General features: G+C 38.7%; 4 protein-coding genes across 7 annotated transcripts; 1 reads left to right on the top strand and 3 right to left on the bottom strand.

The window, feature by feature from the left end:
• Positions 1-1,037: 1,037 nt before the first annotated feature.
• Positions 1,038-4,284, top strand: LOC111808854 (RING-H2 finger protein ATL46-like). Of its 2 annotated transcripts, none has more exons than XM_023695061.1 (2): positions 1,038-2,525; positions 3,971-4,284. In XM_023695061.1, the coding sequence occupies exons 1-2, from the start codon at positions 1,451-1,453 to the stop codon at positions 4,003-4,005; spliced, it is 1,110 nt and encodes a 369-aa protein (XP_023550829.1). In that variant the 5' UTR covers positions 1,038-1,450; the 3' UTR covers positions 4,006-4,284. The 2 variants fall into 2 exon arrangements, with proteins under 2 accessions (XP_023550829.1, XP_023550828.1); XM_023695060.1 differs by lacking the exon at positions 3,971-4,284 and having other exon boundaries at positions 1,051-1,120; positions 1,300-2,760.
• Positions 3,917-9,054, bottom strand: LOC111808853 (folylpolyglutamate synthase-like). 3 transcript variants are annotated; one of them, XM_023695058.1, is made up of 17 exons: positions 8,697-9,054; positions 8,527-8,624; positions 8,304-8,434; positions 8,157-8,222; positions 7,963-8,072; positions 7,068-7,128; positions 6,888-6,897; positions 6,757-6,821; positions 6,618-6,678; positions 6,486-6,532; positions 6,154-6,231; positions 5,924-6,088; positions 5,575-5,841; positions 5,403-5,481; positions 4,539-4,691; positions 4,343-4,470; positions 3,917-4,126 (listed from the first exon to the last, which is right to left on the bottom strand). In XM_023695058.1, the coding sequence occupies exons 2-17, from the start codon at positions 8,534-8,536 to the stop codon at positions 4,070-4,072; spliced, it is 1,488 nt and encodes a 495-aa protein (XP_023550826.1). In that variant the 5' UTR covers positions 8,537-8,624; positions 8,697-9,054; the 3' UTR covers positions 3,917-4,069. The 3 variants fall into 3 exon arrangements, with proteins under 3 accessions (XP_023550826.1, XP_023550825.1, XP_023550827.1); XM_023695057.1 differs by having other exon boundaries at positions 6,757-6,897; XM_023695059.1 differs by lacking the exons at positions 7,963-8,072; positions 8,157-8,222; positions 8,304-8,434; positions 8,527-8,624; positions 8,697-9,054 and adding an exon at positions 7,835-7,927 and having other exon boundaries at positions 6,757-6,897.
• Positions 9,055-10,733: 1,679 nt separating this feature from the next.
• LOC111809138 lies at positions 10,734-14,592 on the bottom strand. The gene is made up of 7 exons (XM_023695500.1): positions 14,198-14,592; positions 13,962-14,042; positions 13,704-13,880; positions 13,259-13,429; positions 12,181-12,393; positions 12,000-12,091; positions 10,734-11,726 (listed from the first exon to the last, which is right to left on the bottom strand). The coding sequence occupies exons 1-7, from the start codon at positions 14,280-14,282 to the stop codon at positions 10,950-10,952; spliced, it is 1,596 nt and encodes a 531-aa protein (XP_023551268.1). The 5' UTR covers positions 14,283-14,592; the 3' UTR covers positions 10,734-10,949.
• Positions 14,593-15,387: 795 nt separating this feature from the next.
• On the bottom strand, positions 15,388-19,119 carry LOC111809042 (potassium transporter 6-like). Its single transcript, XM_023695365.1, has 8 exons — positions 18,928-19,119; positions 18,359-18,854; positions 18,219-18,272; positions 17,384-17,644; positions 17,249-17,301; positions 17,018-17,141; positions 16,574-16,828; positions 15,388-16,481 (listed from the first exon to the last, which is right to left on the bottom strand). Exons 1-8 carry the CDS (start codon positions 18,961-18,963, stop codon positions 15,436-15,438), a joined length of 2,325 nt encoding a protein of 774 aa, XP_023551133.1. The 5' UTR covers positions 18,964-19,119; the 3' UTR covers positions 15,388-15,435.
• Between the last annotated feature and the right edge of the window lie 815 nt (positions 19,120-19,934).

Below are 19,934 nucleotides of genomic sequence, written 5' to 3'. Positions count from 1 at the left end.
CAATCCACTAAGAAAATTTAGGAACCCTCTCCACCATGATTTATTATAGTTTTATTAAGTAAAATATATGAAAATTTTGATTAAAAAATATATATAACTTTTTGTTTCTTTTTTTTATTTTATAAAAAAGGAATAAAAAGTAAAAACTTTTGGCTTTAACTTTTGATGTCATTTTTTAATTACATTCAAAGAAAGCAAAATAATAATAATAATAATAATAATAATAATAAACTATTAATTTACTTTCCCTCCCACTTATTTTCAGTTAGGCAATCACAAAAGGAAAATCATAATATCCCTTAAAAGTGCCTAATGGCCTAAATAAAGCACATGATTGCTTGTGGAGGATGACATTCAAATTTCTTCTTTTTCTTTTTTTCTTTTTTAAAAAAAGAAGTTAATTAATAAAAATTCTTTTTATATAATTTAAAAGTCGAATATTTCAGTAATTATTTATATACAAAATTAAAATTCCATAGATTTATGGTGCACTTTTAAAAGTTTCTTAAATAATTAAATATCAAAAAGGAAATTTAGTGGAAAATGTATTGATCTCAATTTTATTTTATTTTATATTTATTAAAAAATAAAAAAAAATAAAAAACCCATTCACATGTTGCAACCTTGAAAGAACCAATTACTTACCCAAACTTCAAGTAAAGTCTTGAACCAAAGCAGTTGACAATTTTATCTCATAAATAGCTTCAAATAAATGCCAATAAACTTTTTGTTCTCATTAATTATTTTTATCTTCTTTCTAACAAAATAATTAATTTATTATATATAAATTTAAATTTTGTTTTTAATAATGATATCATCAATTTTAAATTTAACAGATATCATTACACACAAAATTTAAAAAAAATTAAAAGAGTATATTTAAAATTTAAAAATTTATAGTATAAAACAAAAGATTTAGTGTATAACTCTAAATCTAATTCAAGCCCGCACTTTGTCTCTTATGGTTGACCTATTACTTTCCCACGCGCACTCCCCGCGCGTGTTCTCACTCCACCGCTTCCTTTCCCTTTCCCCTTCCCCTTCCCCTTCCCCCTCAACTCTTGTCTCTGTCACTCTTCTGGGCTTCTCCCGTTCTCTCCAAATGAGACAAAAGAGAAAGGTATCTATCCCCCTATAACCCATCTTCTCTGTTCTAGGGTTTCTTTTCTTGCTCTGAACTAGTTCATCATTCTATTTTATTTTCTTTTTCTTTAAATCTGCTTAAGCGGTGAGTTTTGAATATTTTATGTTTTCTTTTCTTTCCCCATCACCGATTTGTCATTTTATTATCGATTAAAGAGGGCGGTTCTGTAGTTTGTGACACTTCTGGCTGCTATTGCTTCTACTTTTGCTATATCTGTGTATCGAAGTTGTGGGGGTTTGTTCGATCTATGTGAGTATTTTGATTTTGGAATGTCAAAAGTGGTTTCTGGAGAAACCCCATTTGAATATGGCTCGGATTCGGCATCAAATCTTTCAAAACGATGCGTTTTTGAGCTACCCTCCTCCTGTAATGACTTCTTCTTCAACCCCTTTTGATGGAATTTACAATAAGGAACCAAACCCACCAGCAGTGCCATCTACAACCTCGTCTGGTACGAGGATAAGTCCAGCAGTTCTGTTTATCATAGTTATTTTGGCTGTTTTGTTTTTCATCTCTGGTTTGCTCCATCTTCTTGTTAGATTCCTTATAAAGCACCCATCTACCTCACCCTCCTCTCAATCCAACAGAAACCCACAACTTTCTCCTTCTGATGCACTTCAGAGACAGCTTCAGCAGCTCTTCCATCTCCATGATTCTGGTTTGGATCAAGCTTTTATAGATGCACTTCCTGTTTTTCAGTATAAAGAAATTGTGGGTCTCAAGGAGCCATTTGATTGTGCTGTTTGTTTGTGTGAGTTTTCTGAGAAGGATCAACTCAGATTACTTCCTATGTGCAGCCATGCCTTCCATGTCAACTGTATAGACACTTGGCTCTTGTCAAATTCGACATGTCCTCTTTGTCGTGGAACCCTCTTTAATCCCGGTTATTCGATCGAAAATCCGATGTATGATTTCGACGATCTAGGAGAAGAAGATGAATGTGGTGGTAATGCAGATTACAGGTTACCTAATTGTCAGAAGACAATGGAAATTCAAGAGGTAGTGAATGAAAAGGGGGTTTTCCCAGTTAGACTAGGAAAATTCAGGAGGATGAATGCTGTAGAAGCTGTAGAGACAACCGAAGTTGGAGAGACCAGCAGTAGTAACTTGGATGCTAGGAGATGTTACTCGATGGGATCGTATCAATACGTCGTTATAGACGCCGACCTCAGAATCGCGTTGTCTAAAGCTCGAGGAGAGGGCGATAATAAGCAGCCCTGCAAGGGGACGGATTCAAATAGCATCTCTCCAGTCCAAGCAGACTTGGATGGAAAGAAGCTTAATAGTGTAGCTAAAGGCGAGAGTTACTCTGTTTCGAAGATTTGGCTTTGGTCTAAAAAGGGGAAGTACTCGAGCTCTACCGAGCCGTCGCAGCCGATAGGTATGGATTCTTCTCTAAATACAGACTTGCCATGGTTGAGACAAACACAAGGGCCATCATAAAAATGGCCTCAAAACTGTTATTTCCTCATTTTTGAGCTGAAAGTCATCCTTACCAATGTTTGTTGTATCTATTTAGATTCTTATCTCTGAAATTCTGCTGATGCTAACTTGTGAGCTATTGATTATTATACAAAAGCGTTAGTATCCATAATCCAACAGTGTCCTTCCTGCTACCATGGGAACCAGAAATCATCAACCCCTTTTCTTCTAAACTGTTTTTCGAGTCTCGGACGATAAGATCATAGGATTAGTAGAATAGGAAGATCAATGAACATGGTTAGAAGAAAGTTGGAGGAACTGATATGAACTCTGCTAGCCGTTTCTTGGTACGTTTCTTGGTACGATTCGTTCTCAAATCTATTTGTCGATATTACTACGAACACACACTTTTGTGTTAAAATCTTTGAAAGCAGAGGAGGAGGAGAAGGCTCCAAAAGTGGTGTGTGTAGAGCATTATCATCTGTGTAAGATGTGGGAAGGAGTGGACCATGTCCTCTTGCTTTTTGTTCATAGCTTGTGAGCCACTTTCCCTTTCTGTTTTTCTGTCTGTTGCTTGTTTTGTGTTGATTGGAAGAAGCGCTGAAATTACATTTTTACCCTTTATATTTAGTTTGGATGTTGTAAAAGAGAATCAATTTGGAAGGGTTGAAATTGGAAAGTTGAAGTAGAGATGCACACGGAAGAGGATGCCTTCTCTGCCAGTTCTTTAGAAAAAATTTCCATTTATTATTCTTTTAAAAAATAGGAATTAAGATTTTTTTTTTAATATATACATTTTATTTTTCAATTAAATTGTTAATTCACTCATGTTATTAAATTATTATTCTTTGATAAAATTATTTTACTTACCTTAATAAATAATATATAGGATTACAAGAACAAAATGTGATATTATAATTTTTAAATCTAAGAAAACCTTACAAAAAAAAAAAAAAAAAAAAAGAATAATATAAATAAATTAAAATAATTAGTACCCAAAAAATATATATTAACGAGTCTCTCGTCCTCGACTCCATTTAAATAGACAAGTACCCAAATATAATTCTCGTCCTCGACTCCATTTATCTAACCGGAAGAAATCTCTTCCTACTTCCTTGTAATCTCTTCTTACTTCCTTGTTTCGAGTTAAATGAACAAGATTATAAAATTTATAAGATCTAAATAAACATAAATTTATTTATATTTTATCAAATAATATATATATATATATATATATATATATATATATATATATATATATGTGATTAGCTGTTTTTAAGGTGCCAACTACCAACAGACGGAATAATTGTGTTCGGTCTGCAGCAATAATTAAAAATTGAGCTGCTTCATGTTTCTTTATGTTCTAGTTTACTTAAAATATTAATAATATATTTCTTTTCTCAGTTCTGAATGTTGGGGATTTGAATTCAAACATATAAAACAAGAATGGTGCTGTGGCTGCAAATCTGAGAAGATGATTGTTCAAGACCACCGTCCCATGCTTCACTTGATCAATTTCAACACATCTCCCACAAGATGCAATGAACCAGTTACAAGCACCTGAAAATTAGAAACCTTGTAAACTTCCTTATTACTCGATCATGCATCTAACCTCGTTGCTAGAGAAGGGTCCGTTTGGGATGACTCTCCAAGTGTTTGTGGAACGGTTTTTAAGTACTTACGAAGTCGTTCTAAACATGTATGACATTTTCGATCTAGCGTAATATGTCAACCTCTTAGAAATCGATATCAAACGAGAACAAATGGAACAATTACCTGAAGTCGAATGGACCTGTTCTGCTGCGAGACACTGTCCCGGAGCCACTTAATAGCCATTGGGAGAGAGGAAAACACTGTGCTATTCTCACAACTCTTACCAACCACTTCTGCTTTAGAATCACTTCCTGATATGTCAAAGTATATAAGAAAGGTTCCAACATGAAAAAAAAAACATGACCATAAACTGACAAACCTTTGTCTCGTTGTATCGTGTTTTGCCATACCCTTCGAACATGAAACTGCCAAGATAGGTCGACTTGCCCATTTGCTTCTGTTAAGCTATGGCTTCCAACCTTGTTGAAGACTGATGTATTTGGAACAAAGAGTGCTTTCTTGAAGTGGACACCTGAGTTAAATAAGCAAAATTACTGTGTGAATCCCTTTTAAGGACACCAGACTTTTCAGTTCCAGTTCCAACAGTTTGATAAATACTGTGAGATCGCACGTCGATTGAAGAGGGAACAAAACATTTCTTGTAAAACTGTGGAAACTTCTCCCTAATATACACGTTTTAAACCTCGAGGGGAAACCAAAAAGGACAATAATTTGTAACAGCCCTAAAATACATCTGCACACCCTTATAAATAATGCTTCGTTTCTCTCTCCAACCGATGTGGGATCTCACAATTCACCCTCCTTGAGGGCTGGCGTCTTCACTGACATACCGCCCAGTGTCTGGCTCTGATACCATTTGTAACAGTCCAAGCCCACCGCTTGCAAATATTATCTTCTTTGAGCTTTTCCTTTCGAGCTTCCCCTCAAGATTTTAAAACGCGTATGCTAGGGAGAGGTTTCTACACCCTTATAAGGAATGCTTTGTTCTCCTCTCCAACTGATGTGGGATTTCCCTTGGGGGTCAGTGTCCTCGTTGACATACCGCCCGGTGTCTGACTCTGATATCATTTGTAACAGTCCAAGCCCACCACTAACAAATATTGTCTTCTTTGGGCTTCCCCTCAAGATTTTAAAACGCGTTTGCTAGGGAGAGGTTTCCACACCTTTATAAGGAATGTTTCATTCCCCTCTCCAACCAATGTGGGATTTCACAAATACATACCATTATTTACACACGTTTTGATCAGAGGCGGGAGAAGCCGCTGTGGAGCTCGTGCCGACATACAATTGAATAGTAGCACCTATAGTATCCAACAATACTAAGTTAAACGGTAGAACTAAAAAGGAGTGCTAAAACTAGCTGTTAAAGAAGTGGAACAAAAGTTGAAATCTACCTGCACAGATTTCTTCCTTGCTTCATCTTTGTCAGATGTACTCTTATCCTCCGACTGATGATTTAACATCCCTCGCTGGTTATGTCTTATTGCAGCAGAAAACCATCTAGCACAAACCTCCATGCTCTCAGGGCTATGAGCTCCATCCAAATAAAAAACGAGACCTTCAGGGGATTCAATACCATTATATCTATCAGCAACAATCTGTGCTCGTCCATCAAAGCTGGCACTGGTAAGCCCTTCTATGAACTTCTCAGGCAACGACCTCTGATAAAAGGAATCAGAAAACACGACATAACGTTAAGGAAGACCGACGACATACACGACAAATCTCATGCATAGAACTTACACTCTGTTCCATATATGACAGTTTGGAATGGCCAGCCCTGTGTAGCCAAGTGGAGGATAAGGCAATAGCAAGACCAGCATTTAGATACTGATGCTCGCCTTCAAGCCCGAGTTTACGACCGTGTAGAAGCTCCGGATCCAACGATGGCACGACCGTAAGTTGTACCTGGGACGTGCAAATATAAGGCAGTGTGAACAACACATAGTCATGAAGAAGAACTTTGCACATACATCCAACTGGGAAGCCTTGTCTCTAAGCACATGCATGGCTTCATCAGGTTGGAACACAGTAAAAGCTGGCGCTCCACGCTGCACCAAAGTGAAAGGACAACAACAAACATTAAACTCATGTAACGGCCCAAGCCCAATCCCATCGCTAGCAGATATTGTCCTCTTTGGGCTTTCCCTTTTGAGCTTCCCCTCAAGACTTTAAAACGTGTCTGCTAGGGTAAGGTTTTCACACCCTTATAAAGGGTGTTTCGTTCTCCTCCCTGACCAATATGGGATATCACAACTCACTATTCCTAGATACCTATTCTTTGATGAAATCGTTTGATGCAAACCTTAAAGATACCAGCTTTCTCTGAAGCTATCTCAGCAAGAGTATTTCCTATTTAGACATGAAGATGAAAGCAGCAATGTATAAGAACTTCATGACAATCATTTGTAATGGTGAAGGTTAAGAGAAGGCTAACCAAGAATTTCCATGTGGTCATAACCCAGAGAAGCTATACCACACACAAGGGGTTCCTGGACCTGAACCATTAGAATCTATGAAATGGCTACACCTTGATGAAGAACAGATTAGTTTAAGGCAAAAGAGAATGAGCATACCACATTGGTAGCATCAAAAGTTCCACCTAAACCAACTTCCAAGATAGCTACATCCACCTGCTCATCTGAAAAGATTTTGAATGCAAGTAATGCAAGGAAGCGAAACAAGTGAGGCATTGGTATGTCCTTACTAGTTTTTTCCTGCACAAAATCAAATTGTATAGAATCAGAAAAGGCTAGGGAAGAATCCACCAAGGCCCTCTTGTGTAGCTACAAAGTTTCGATCTCCATTCCGAAGCCTCTAGTTTGTTTTATAGCGTTGAAACTTCGACTTACTATAAGATAATAAATCAGATTGACAAGTAAAATACCTTTAGCTTATTATAACACCACCAGAAATAGGTTAAAAACTTCTCTTCACTAATATTGACGCTGCAACAACAAATTAGAGAAAGTATTAGTATTAATGACTTGTAATAGTCAAGCCCACCGCTAGCAAATATTGTCCATTTTGGCCCGTTATGTATTGCTATTAGTCTCACGGTTCTAAAATGCGTCTACTAAGAAGAGGTTTCCACACCCTTATGAGAAATGTTTCGTTCCCCTTTCCAACCGATGTGTGATCTCACAATCTACCCTCCTTGAGAGCCCAATGTCCTCGTTGGCACATTGCCTGAAACTTGGCTCTGATGCCATTTGTAACTGTCCAAGCTCACCATTAGCAAATATTATTCGTTTTGGCCTGTTGTGTATCATCGACAGCCTCACGGTTTTAAAACGCGCTACTAGGGAGAGGTTTCCATACCCTCATAAGGGATGTTTTGTTCCCCTCTCCATTCGATGTGAGATCTCACAATCCACCCCCCCTGAGGGCCCGTCCTCATTGGCACACTGTCCAGAACCTAACTCTGATACCATTTGTAACAGCTCAAGCTCACCACTAACAAATATAGCTCATTTTGGCCCGTTACGTATCGTTGTCAGCCTCACGGTTTTAAAACGCATCTACTAGAGAGAGGTTTCCACATCCTTATAAAGAATGTTTCGTTCCCCTCTCCAACCGATGTGGGATCTCACATGACTAAAATCATATAATCAAAGAGCTTAAACTTTGCATATAAGAGCAGTTGGTACAGACATATAATGAGCTAGTGTGATGCAGTTGTTGCAGCTCTCAACTGAAGCTTTTTCAGACTCAAAAGCTACCTGAGTGACCAACTTCACCACCTAAGAACAACAAAACTATGTAGTGTGTAAGATAGTTACCCATCCAAACGAAATCTTTCTCGGATATCAATAAGGTGAGGAGAAGTGAAAAGGCCAGTATGGAAGCCACAACTACGCAATATGGATTCAGTAAAGGTGCACGTTGATCCCTATGCAAGTCCCAACATAAAGAAAAACATCATTTTCTAGCTATCTCAATGAAATATTTCTAAGCAAACTTGAGGACAAGGTACCTTGCCTTTGGTGCCAGCCACATGAATGACCTTCATTCGCCGCATGGGCTCCTCTAAATCAAGCATCTATCATATTGACTCAACTTAATGATCATCATCCCAAGTACATTGACAATAACAAAGTCTCAAGTTTAGCTCAAGTAATACCTTCACATACTCAAACATCAACTCGAATCGGTCCCCAGATTTATCACATCGTCTTCGGTTGACAATCAACGACGATAGTACACTCAATGCCTCTTCATACGTTGTCCGCGAGTGCATCAATGTGTCATTACCTTCAAAAGCATCAATCAAATCCCACAAACATGTTTAGTTTATATGACAGAAAGGATTAACACGTTCTTTTTAAACTTGAATGTGTCTATACCTTCTAACATGGTTATTAATTGGCCCCCAAGTTTTCTAATATCGTATGGATTCAGTGTAGCTCAAATGCACATCCACAAGCCCCAAAAATTCAATGAACTGAGCATCAGGGAGCACAATTACAAATGCAGCAGAGTAATATTCATAAAACACAATTATAAATTATATTACCATGAACAGAGATAAATGGGAAAAGGGTCGTCGTCTTTTCATCAATCCATTCCTCTCGATAGCCAGACGGGCGGTAATACGCCGGAGAAACTGAGGGGAGCGACCGGAGGCGGGTAAGGAAGAGAGAAGGGGAGAGTGATTGGGGGTGAAGTGAAGAAGTGTTTGGACCATAGAAACAGAGGATAAAGGAATCGTGTTGGCGGGACACGGACACGGACACGGACTCGGACTCGGGGTTGCGAATGTGAATTGGTTGGATTAAGTAACGATAACAATACAGAGGTTTGGGTCAATGTCGTTGGAAGGTCCCTACTCCGGAAATTCCTCACCTGGCGACGGCGTCTGATATGGCGAACTTCCATGTTGCCTCGCTCCATCGTCTGATCTGACTGACTGGCTGACAGGTCCTAAATTCGGTTTTGTTTGCCGGTTTGGTTTTTGCTTGGTTCGGTTCTTTATCCAAATCGGCCGTCTTTTTTTTTTTTTCTTCTTCCGTTACTTTTAACATTTTAAATTTAGTCGTAAGGGTCTAGTTGGAATAATTTTCTAATACTTTAAAATTTCATTTTTGCACTTAAAATATTTCTTTTTTTACGTATTTATAAAGTCATTTTAATTGGGACCTAATTTAATATTATGTTTGGTTCCATAGATAGGTGTTTAAGGAGTCGTGTCACTCAATTATATTTGATTTTTCATTTATTTTTAATTAAATTATAAATTTAATCTCTAAACTGTCTTGTATTTTTTTAAAAAATAATAGATTCTCGAACTTTCAATTTCGTGTATAACATGTAGTACAAAAATATCTTTAAACTTTTATTTTTGCTTATATAAGTACCAAACATATTCGACGCATTTTTAAATTAATAGTCGATTAGATATAAATTTAAATTTTGTAATTAATAGAAAATTAACTCTTTAAATTTTTAAAATTGAAACATCAAAAGAAAACCAAAATTTTTAAATTTTATTAGAACGATTTTAAGACTAAAAAATTATTAAATTTAAAATCTAAATTATAGGTTTAAATTTCATTTTCGCCCCTTTTTAACTTTAAAGTTCGCTATTTTGATCCTTAAACTTTCAATATTTATATTTTAGTCCTACTTTTCTGTCCTGAATCCGTTTTGCCTAATGTATGTCTCTAACTTATTTGGCTTGAAATCATGCTCGTATTAAACATGATTGTATACATACAATTAAAACAAAAGTCGGATCATAATAGTTATTAAACGAGATCTAAATTAAATAATTCTTAAAAAATTTAGGAAACGAGATAAGAACGTAGAATACCCGTACACAAATCAATGAGCATTTGTATGCATTATTATTGCATATTTCATTGTCAAGACCATCTTTGAGCTTCGTTTTCAAGTTTGGCCTACAAAATTTAAGTCTTTGTTCGTATAATTGAAGAAATTATATATAACTTTTGAATATTATCACATATCCTTGGGCCTAGTCCCTATAGCTTGCATAACTTTATTCATAAAGCTTTAAAAGGCATCATTTTTAATACCTTTTTGCTTTTCCACTTTCATATTGGAACCTCCATCAAACCTTTTTTACATGTCTTGCTTCTAATTATTAATAGCACTCAAAATCATGAGGCTCTTATACCGTCGTTGCGGATAAATATTGTATGCTTTAACCTGTTACATATCATCATGAGTCTCATAGTTTTAAAACGCGTCTACCAAAAAGAGGTTTCCACACTTTTATAAGAAATGTTTCGTTCTCCTCTCCAACCGATGTGGGATCTCACAATCCATCCTCCTTAGGGGCCCAGCGTCCTCGCTGGCACACCGCCCGGTGATTGGCTTTGACACCATTTGTATCCGCCCAAATCTACCGCTAGCAGATATTGTCCGTTTTGGCCCATTACGTATCGCCATCAACCTCACGATTTTGAAACGCGTCTAATAGGGAGAGGTTTCAATACTCATGTTTCGTTCCCCTCTCAAACTCATGTGGAATCTCAATCTATCAATGATAGCTATCTCATTTAGTTAATATAACAGTATTCACACAGCATTAACAAGCATAAGTATCTTTGATTTCAACCTGAGGATGTGCATACAACATATATGATTATGCATGAACTCTATCAAGACTAGCAGCATTCCTCCCCATAACAACATGGTTTGGACATTGGCATAAACAAACAAAGCATATCCTGACTTCTAAGTCTACCCCCCACATATTCCCCAATTTACTAACTGAAAGTATTGATATATGTTCTATTTCTTGTCAATAAGAGTTGGGGTTACCAGTATAGTTGTATCGAGCACGAATGTTGTGATGGTTATATCTCGGATCTCCATAATCAACAGCCTTGATGACCATTGCTTCACGACGTCCATCTTGCTCTTGAACTGCACCGAACACAATTTCGCTTGTCTCACAACTCTTCTCATAGTAGGTTGTTGGGCCAGCTGAATATTGTCGATTGTAATTATGCTGCTGCTGTTGATGATGATGTTGTTGTTGTTGTTGTATATGCTGCTGCTGTTGGTGATGATGTTGTAGATGCTGCTGTTGATGATTATGCTGTATCTGCTGCTGCTGTTGCTGCTGTTGATGGAATTCACTATCCCACCCATTAAAGTAGCTCCTGTTTGGCTTGAACTGGTGCGATCGATCGAGGTCTTGTGTCATAAATGGATATGTTTTTTTTATTGTCGGAGTTTTCGCTTCGATGGATGGTGGCTCATCTTCATCTGGAATCATAAAACTTTCTTGCAAGGGCCAAGCATTTGGATGTCTGTTAACTGGTTGAAACTGCTGATGGATCTGGTTATTGAGAGGCTTCCTTCGAAACCCAGATAACAATCCGCCAAAGATATCGGCCACAGATGAACCGCTGTTGACAAATAGCCTCCCAAGCGAACCGAAGATGCCTTCCTCCAGTTTCTCTGGTTCATCTTCATTTGGAATCAAGGAGGGCCTCACTGACTTCAAAGGAGGTCTTTGGTATGGGGCAACTGGTGTAGCTTTCATCATTTGATGACTTCTTATGTCCTGATCCTACCACCCAAAAAAGAAAATGAAGAATAAGTTTTGGATGGAGTCGGTGTGCCAACAAGGACCTGACGCTAGGGGTCCCACATCGATTGGAGAAGGGAACGAATGCCAACAAGGACGCTGGGCCCTGAAGGGAGTGGATCGTGAGATCCCACATCGGTTAGGGAGGTCGGTTAGGGAGGAGAACGAAACATTCTCATTACAATCGAGATGTTCAAACAACATAATTATGCATTTGAAACAAAGAAAAATATATGAAGTTTGTGAAAGAGCTACCTTCTGTGGAGAAGAAAACATAGCTTGCACTCTACGTTGGAGCAACGCAAGCACGTAACCAAATAAGCCGGCAGCAACCAGCAATACAACCCCTGCAGATAAGAACAAATGGAAGAGATGAAGGGTCTATTAGCTAAGAATGAGTACTGAAAATGGCAGGAATGATAGGGTTTCGTTGTACCCAAGTTGAGACTATCAGCATATTGGGTATTGCAATCATCGTAGTTGAGTTCAATCTCTCGAATTGCACTGTTTCCTCTGTCTATAACCAAAAGAGAGCAGCTACTTCCCACATAAACGACATCAAAATCATTTGAGAACTTTGCATCTTCACTTGGACCATCAATATGACCATTCCCTTGGTTCCATCTTCCACCAGCAATAGTTGTAACCCCTGCAGTTAATAATGATTAGCTCACATAAACAACAGCTTTTACCTTAAAGATAATCAATACGGCTAGAAGTTTCATGTGCTTAGTGTAACAGTCAAGCCTACTGCTAGTAGATATTGTTTGTTTTGTCTCGTTACGTGTTGCCGTCAGACTCACGGTTTTAAAATGCGTCTTTTAGGGAGAGGTATCCACACCCTTATAAGAAATGTTTCGTTCCCCTCTTCAACCGATGTGGGATCTCACAATCCACCCCCTTTGGGGGGCCAGCCAGCGTTCTCGTTGGCACACCGCCTGGTATCTAGCTCTAAGACCATTTGTAACAACCCAAGTCCACTGTTCCACTGTTAGCAAATATTGTCCACTTTGTCTTATTACGTACGTCATCAGACTTATAGTTTTAAAACGCGTCTAGTAGGGAGAGATTTCCACACCCTTATAAAGAATGCTTTGTTCCCCTCTCCAACCGATGAGGGATCTCACACTCCACCCCCCTTGAGGGCCCAGCGTCCGCACTGGCACACCGCCCGACGTCTAGCTCTGATACCATTTGTAACAGCTCAAGCCCACCGCTAGCAGATATTGTCCGCTTTGTCCCGTTACGTATCGCCATCAGACTCACGGTTTTAGAACGCATCTAGTAGGAAGAGGTTTCCACACCCTTATAAGGAATGCTTTGTTCCCCTCTCCAACCGATGTGTTATCTCACACATAGAGTCTTGGACATTCTAAGCGTTAATATTCAAGAAACATAGACGTGCTGAATTTTGAGCAGAATATAACAAGGAAAGGATCCAGCCACAAAAATCGAATTCGATATCAAATTTCGGGTACTTGTAGAGGGAATTTCTAAACTATTTGTCAAAATACCTGTGTCACTAATCTTTCTGATAGCCATATTCATAGTATCAGCAATGTACACATTTCCTCTTGCATCCAAAGTAAACCCTTTTGGATGGTTCATTCTTGCCTCTCTTGGATGACCATCGACATGTCCCGAGTATCCTTCGGCCGATCCCGAAACCAGCTTAGGCCTGCTAACTACAAATTTCATCCAGATAATGAATATTGAATGCCACATCTCTTAGCAAATGGCTCCAATCTTTAGATACACAAATTTTCACAACAGAAGAACATATTAAGTTCAAGAGATTTGGTACAGAAATACAGCAATGAAAGAAATAAAGGCCCAAAACTGTTACCATCTGAGAAGTCCCAGCTTAGAAATGGCAAGAACAGATAGAACTAACAGAAGTACATTGCTCTATCAAGAAAAATGCATGAAAATGTAATGTAAACCCATAAAGTTGCTTACATCGAGACAATGGCATAGAGATCTTATAGATGTTGCTGTTTTCAGCATCTAAGATCAAAAGCTCCCCACTAGGCGATACCTCAACCGAATATGGATCAATTCCCAGCTTACTTCCATCGAACACCGTCTCAACGGTATATCCACTCTCAAATTTCATCATCGAACGGCTGGAAACAGCTGAGAAGATCAAGCAGAAAACCCAGTTAAGAAATTACAGCAAAAATGGAAGAACGCAAGGCAGGAAAGAAAGATCCAAACCAGTTTTGGCGCTGGATTTCATCGACCATAACCTCTTCACAAGAGAAGAAACCACATTAGAAAGAACCCCACGAACAATTTCTGCCCAAAAAGTGGAAATGCCGTAAGCTGAGTGAATGAAGCACATAGACACCATTTAAAACAGGGAAAATGCAAAAATCATAAGATTAACAACATGGGTCCTTCTCATTCTTAATCCTGTTCTTCATCATCATCATCGTAATCTGATAACTTACTTGCAGGAGGCGTAGCTGAAGCGGAAGAAACCCCACCAAAAAGAAGAACAAAAACGAGAGCAAAACCGACCCAAATCCTGGCCATTGCCGAAATGAGGAAAATTGAGGAGCAAAACCCTCAAAAACTTGAGGGATTGAAGCTACGCATTTTGAGGAGCCACTCAAGTACAGACCCAAAAATAAAGTTGATCGCTTTTCCCCTCTACGTATGAACTAAGTGGTACCCTTTTCTGAGAAGGAATGACAGTGAAAGAAACAAAGAAGGTTTAGTGGTTTTAGAAGACGCAATAGACGAGAGAGAGCTGTCAAAAGAGTAAGAAAAAGTAAAGTAAAGCCAAAACCAATGCCGAAAGAGGGCTGGAGGCAGTGTGTAATGAGGCCACCCACCAGGGCTATGGGATGCTCCGATAGCAGTGACAAAGATACCAATTTTATTCCCTGGTTTTAGTGTAAACTCATCCAAATAACTTCATTTATTATAACTTCAAATTTGTTTTGCCATTTTAATGGGAAATGTTAATGATTTGTAACAAATAAGAAATGGTATGAATTTACCATTCTAGCCAAAGCAAAAAGAGGGTAGAAAACTGCATAAAGAGAGGTTATGGCGGTAAGAGGGGAATCACATTCCCTATGCTTTTGTCCCAAAGCTTCAAAACCAAGTTTGTGTTAACATCAAAGGTTGAATTGAGTAGTCATTGAAGCTTTAATGCACTCTTTATTGCCACAAAGTTTTCAAATTTAGGAAGATTCAACATCTATTTCATGGGATCCAATGAAAAACCCGACCCAATTGATCCAAATTGTATAGGACATGTGATATAAAGTTACGCTCGGTTGATGTAACAACTCAAGTCCACCAATAGCAGATATTTTCCGCTTCGAAATATTCTTTGTAGTGTGAAAACATCTCCCTAGTAGACGACTTTTAAAACCGTGAGGCTGATGGTGATACATGACGGGTTAAAACGAACAATAGCTGCTAGTGGTGAGTTTAAGCTGTTATAGATGGTATTAGAGTCAGACACTAGGCGATGCCAGCGAGAACACTGGCCCCAAAGACGGTGAATTGTGAGATCCTATATCGGTTGGAGAGTGCAACGAAGCATTCCTTGTAAGGGTGTTGAAACCTCTCTCTAGTAGACACGTTTTAAAAAATCTCAAAAAAGATAATATCTGCTAGCGGTAGACTTTTAGTTGATAAACGGGCACAAATGAGTGAATACACTGGAAATTGTTTAAACATAGTAAACCATTCCAACCTCAAGAGTAGAAGCAAAAGGAATGCTCAAAGCATAAGATGGTCCTCTTGAATTTTTCCTCAACAAATCATATCCATAATTAATCACAACCTTCTTCATCCACCCTGATCCCTTCTTTGCCTTCACATATGAATGCCCCATTATGAATGCCATTCCTGCCTCCCTTGCCTCCATCAACTCTTCCAACTCTCCTCTCGTGTCGATATCCATTTTCGGACTCTCGGGGACAACGAATCGTACTCTTTTCCTCATCTTCTCCGACTTCGGTATCTCCGAAGTCCCCACGATCGGTGAAGAGTACGCTTCGTTTTCACACATTTGTACACCGTCTAGTTGAGTTGATGAAGTTCCAATCACTGTCATTCTTTCATCGTCGTCCAAGTCTTCGTATCTAAAACTGTTGCGTTCTGTTCCCTCCGACCGTATGAATTCTGCAATGCTGCAGGAAAGATCTCTCTCGAACTCCAAGTCGTCCTTGTGCATGTCACGGTAGCCATACCGTGCGATGCAACGGTAAATTCGATGCTCCTTTGGCCCAACTCGACCAACTAGAAATCTTTCCTCAGGCCTCACATGAGGCACCGTGACAGATTTGATGCATAGGAAGACTAGAATTTGGTGAAAGGCTGGAAGGTTGGTGACAAAATGAGAGAAAATGGCAGGGATCCCGGAAACGAGTTCGGTATGTACAAGGCCGATCCCTCGGACCCGAACTATCCCGATCTTGGGTCCTATTCTGAGGAGCCAATTTATAGGGACTTTGTTTTCAACATCAGCCTCATATTTCTTGACAGTGCCATAGTGCCAAACAGACATAACCACAAGGAAGGTCAGTGAAAGAGCAATAGCAACCCAAGCTCCTTCAAGAAACTTAATAAGAGATGCAGAGAAGTAGAGAGCTTCTATGGAGCCAAAGAAGAACAAGAAGGCCATGGCCAGAAACACGCTTTTACGCCAACATAATACAACGACTAGTGACATTAGACATGTCGAGACGAGCATCACGGTTATAACCGCCAACCCTGTATGATAAACAAATAGATAGCGTGCGTCGTTAAGTTCGAGAGACGGATAAAAAGTATAAGCAGAAACCAAATGCCTGATCAACAAATACCTGCTGCATTGCCGAGTCGTTTCGTGTCTCTAAACCCAATGGTAACAGCCAAACATAATATCATTAGTATCCAGTTGATTAAGGGAATGTAAATCTGGCCATGTATTTTTGAAGACGTATGAATGATCTTTACCCTCGGAAAACAACCCAACGCAGAACACTGTTTGATGATCGAAAACGTGCCGGTGATGATCGCTTGACTACCCACCACTGCTGCAAGTATTGCTATTGCAAGAACTGGCCATCTTACCTTCTCTGCAACATAACATAGCCAGCACTTTACATTACTTCACTTGCAGATATTGTCCTCTTTGGACTTTCCCGGGTCTGCTAGGGAGAGGTTTCCACACCCTTATAAAGAATGTTTCGTTCCCCTCTTCAACCGACGTGAGATCTCACAAATTGACTCTCGAAAAGAGAAAGTTATTATCACAACCAACGTACCAGGAACAGAAACATAGAATCCAATCCGATGGTCGTTGTCGAGATCATGATGCTGAGAAAGATAAGCAGCTTGTCCCATATACGCAAGAACTAAGGACGGATAAACCACGAGAGTGAAAGCAAGCTGCAGCATTAATGTTAAACATTGTTTTTACATTCAGATTGCATTCGGTAAACGTCGTGTTTATGACCCGAAAAACTTTAGAGGATTGTTTTGCTTCAGATTAGTACCTTGATAGAAAACTGTGAGAAGTGGCCAAGATCAGCAAACATAGCTTCTGAGCCTAAAAACCAGAAAAGGGCATATCAGAGACAAAGAAAACACATGGAAGGAATCGATTGCGGTCGGATATAACGTCGTTGCACCTGTTACACACAAGAGGATCCCGCCCAACGCCATCCATCCTTGCTTTCTAGTTTTTTTCAAGAACTTAAACATGTAGTATGGAGAGAGTGCTTTGTAAACCAGGGGATTCCAATAGAAGATATTGTACAAACCAATGGCACTGATGCATAGAAGCCATACAATTACAACGGGAGCAAACAGGAACCCGACCCGATTCGTTCCGTAATGTTGCAATGCAAATAAGAACACTAATATGCCACATGCTAGAGGGACTTCAATATCTGCAAGAGAAATATAAAATTATTACAAAAACACGAGTATAACAACCTAAGTCCACCGCTAGCAGATATTGTCCTATTTGAGCTTTCCCTTCTAGGCTTCCCCTCAAGGTTTTAAAGCATGTCTGCTAGAGAGAGGTTACCACACCCTTATAAAAAATGCTTAGTTCCCCTTTTCATTTGATGTGGAATCTATAAATCCAGCCCTCTTTGGGGCTCAGCATTCTCGATGACATACCGCCCAGTGTCTGGTTATGATACCATTTGTAACAACTCAAGCCCACCACTAGCAGATATTGTCCTCTTTGAACTTTCCCTCTTGAGCTTCCGCTCAACGTTTTAAAACGCGTATGCTAGGGAGAGGTTTCCACACCTTATAAAGAATGTTTAGTTCTCTTCTCCAATCGACGTGGGATCTCACAATCCACCCCTTTTTGGGCTGAGCGTCCTCGCTAGCATACCACTCAATGTCTAACTCTGATACTATTTGTAACAGCACAAGCCCACCGCTAGCAGATATTGTTAGAACGAGAGAATAACATCATAAGGTAAAGAGATGTTCCTTAGAGAAACTTACATTGGTGATGTTCCTTAGCCATGGATAACTCAAGACCAGACACAGCTGAAAAGACTGCAACTCAAGTAGTGATTATCAAAACATCCTTAAACATCCTTAAACATTCTTAAATCCCAAAAAAGAACAATAAGAACAGCCACCTGAAATTGCTGGAGAGAGTACTCCATCTCCAATAACCATGCAAGTCCCAATCAAGGCAAGAACAAGCAACATTCTCTGCAAAACTTTACATTTCTCCAAAGTCGATTTCAGACAAGAACTAAAACTAAAATTAGCAGTGGTTTGAGTTTCAGGCCTGTCTGTTGTATATGCAGAAAGCTCCTCATCCGCTAGTTGATGATTTGGAAGGGAGCTCAACCGGGCATGGCGGCAGAGCAATGAATACAGAGCAAAAGTTCCCCCTTCGCCATTATCATCAGCTCTAAGAACTATGAACACATATTTAAGTAATGGAATGAGTGTCAAAGTCCAAAACACAAAGCAAAGAACCCCATAAACCTCCTCATTCGTCTCAGAGTTCTGAATGTTCTCTGCAAAAGCACTTTTATACACATACAGAGGAGATGTGCTCAAATCCCCATAAACAACCCCCAAGCTTTGATAAGCTAAAGTCAAGATTGCCCTCCATGAATCTCTCTGTAACAAACAAAAAAACCTAAAAACATCAGATTTCTAGAGACCCATCAGCTGAAATTACAAACAAAATTACCTTTTCAGGATGAACCCAGAACAAGCTCCGATCCATTGAGCTTAATTCAGAACAAAAAACGAACCAACTTGAAGGAAAGGAACCCTTTTGCTCAGTTGCATGGAGGAACACTACAAGAGAAAATGCACGCAAAGCTGAATGATCTTCGCAATGAAAGTTCGAAAGCAATGCTTCTTTACATAAACGGCGGTTTTCTTTGTCATTAATTCTTGAGCTTGTTCTATACGCTCATTATGGTAACAACATCTACGTTTTTATATCCTTATAAAGAGTGGTTCTCCTCTATGACTAACGTTGGATCTCAAAATCTACTCTTTTTAGAGGTCCAACGTCTTCGTTGACTTACCGGTGTCTGGCTATTGCCATCAGCCTCACATTTTTAAAACGCGTACGTTAAGGAGAGGTTTTTACACCCTTATAAAGAATATTTTGTTCTTCTCTTCAACCAATGGGGATCTTATATTTAGACTTTATTTAAGTTTATCGGGTTTTACGAGTAAAACGTGCTCGCTTGTGTAATACCACGTTGTCAGCTGTAAAATAGTGTCATGTTCTTTGTTTCTTGTCTCTTTGTTTTTTATTTCCTTTGAGCTTCTTGTTTCTTTCAAAATTAGGATATAAATACATTGGATAATCCTTTCTTTTATTTAGGTTTTTATTATTTTATTACAAAATTAAAAGAAATTCAAAATAAAGTGAATTTCGTCGTTTTTAATCGATATGTGAAGTTATTAAAACATTATCCAAACAAAAATAAATAAAATTATTATCAGGAAGAAAAGAAAAAAAAAAATACACGTGATTATGAATATAATTAGGTTTATGTCTCTTTCAAACACATCGGGAAAAAGTCAACGTCAATTGGTTGACCATTTAAGAGAAAAGGAGACCGAACAGCAAAATTCAATAATTTTAAAATTTGTAAGAAGGCAAAGTAGAAGTTGAATAACTCGAAAATGATGGAATTAAAGAAAAATAGTCACTACCGGTTAAGATAGATACAAAAT

Source organism: Cucurbita pepo, chromosome LG13, assembly GCF_002806865.2.
Source record: "Cucurbita pepo subsp. pepo cultivar mu-cu-16 chromosome LG13, ASM280686v2, whole genome shotgun sequence".
In the NCBI taxonomy this organism is placed as follows: domain Eukaryota; kingdom Viridiplantae; phylum Streptophyta; class Magnoliopsida; order Cucurbitales; family Cucurbitaceae; genus Cucurbita; species Cucurbita pepo.
Note: the sequence above shows the minus strand (reverse complement) of the source record. Positions and strands in the feature narration are given on the sequence as shown.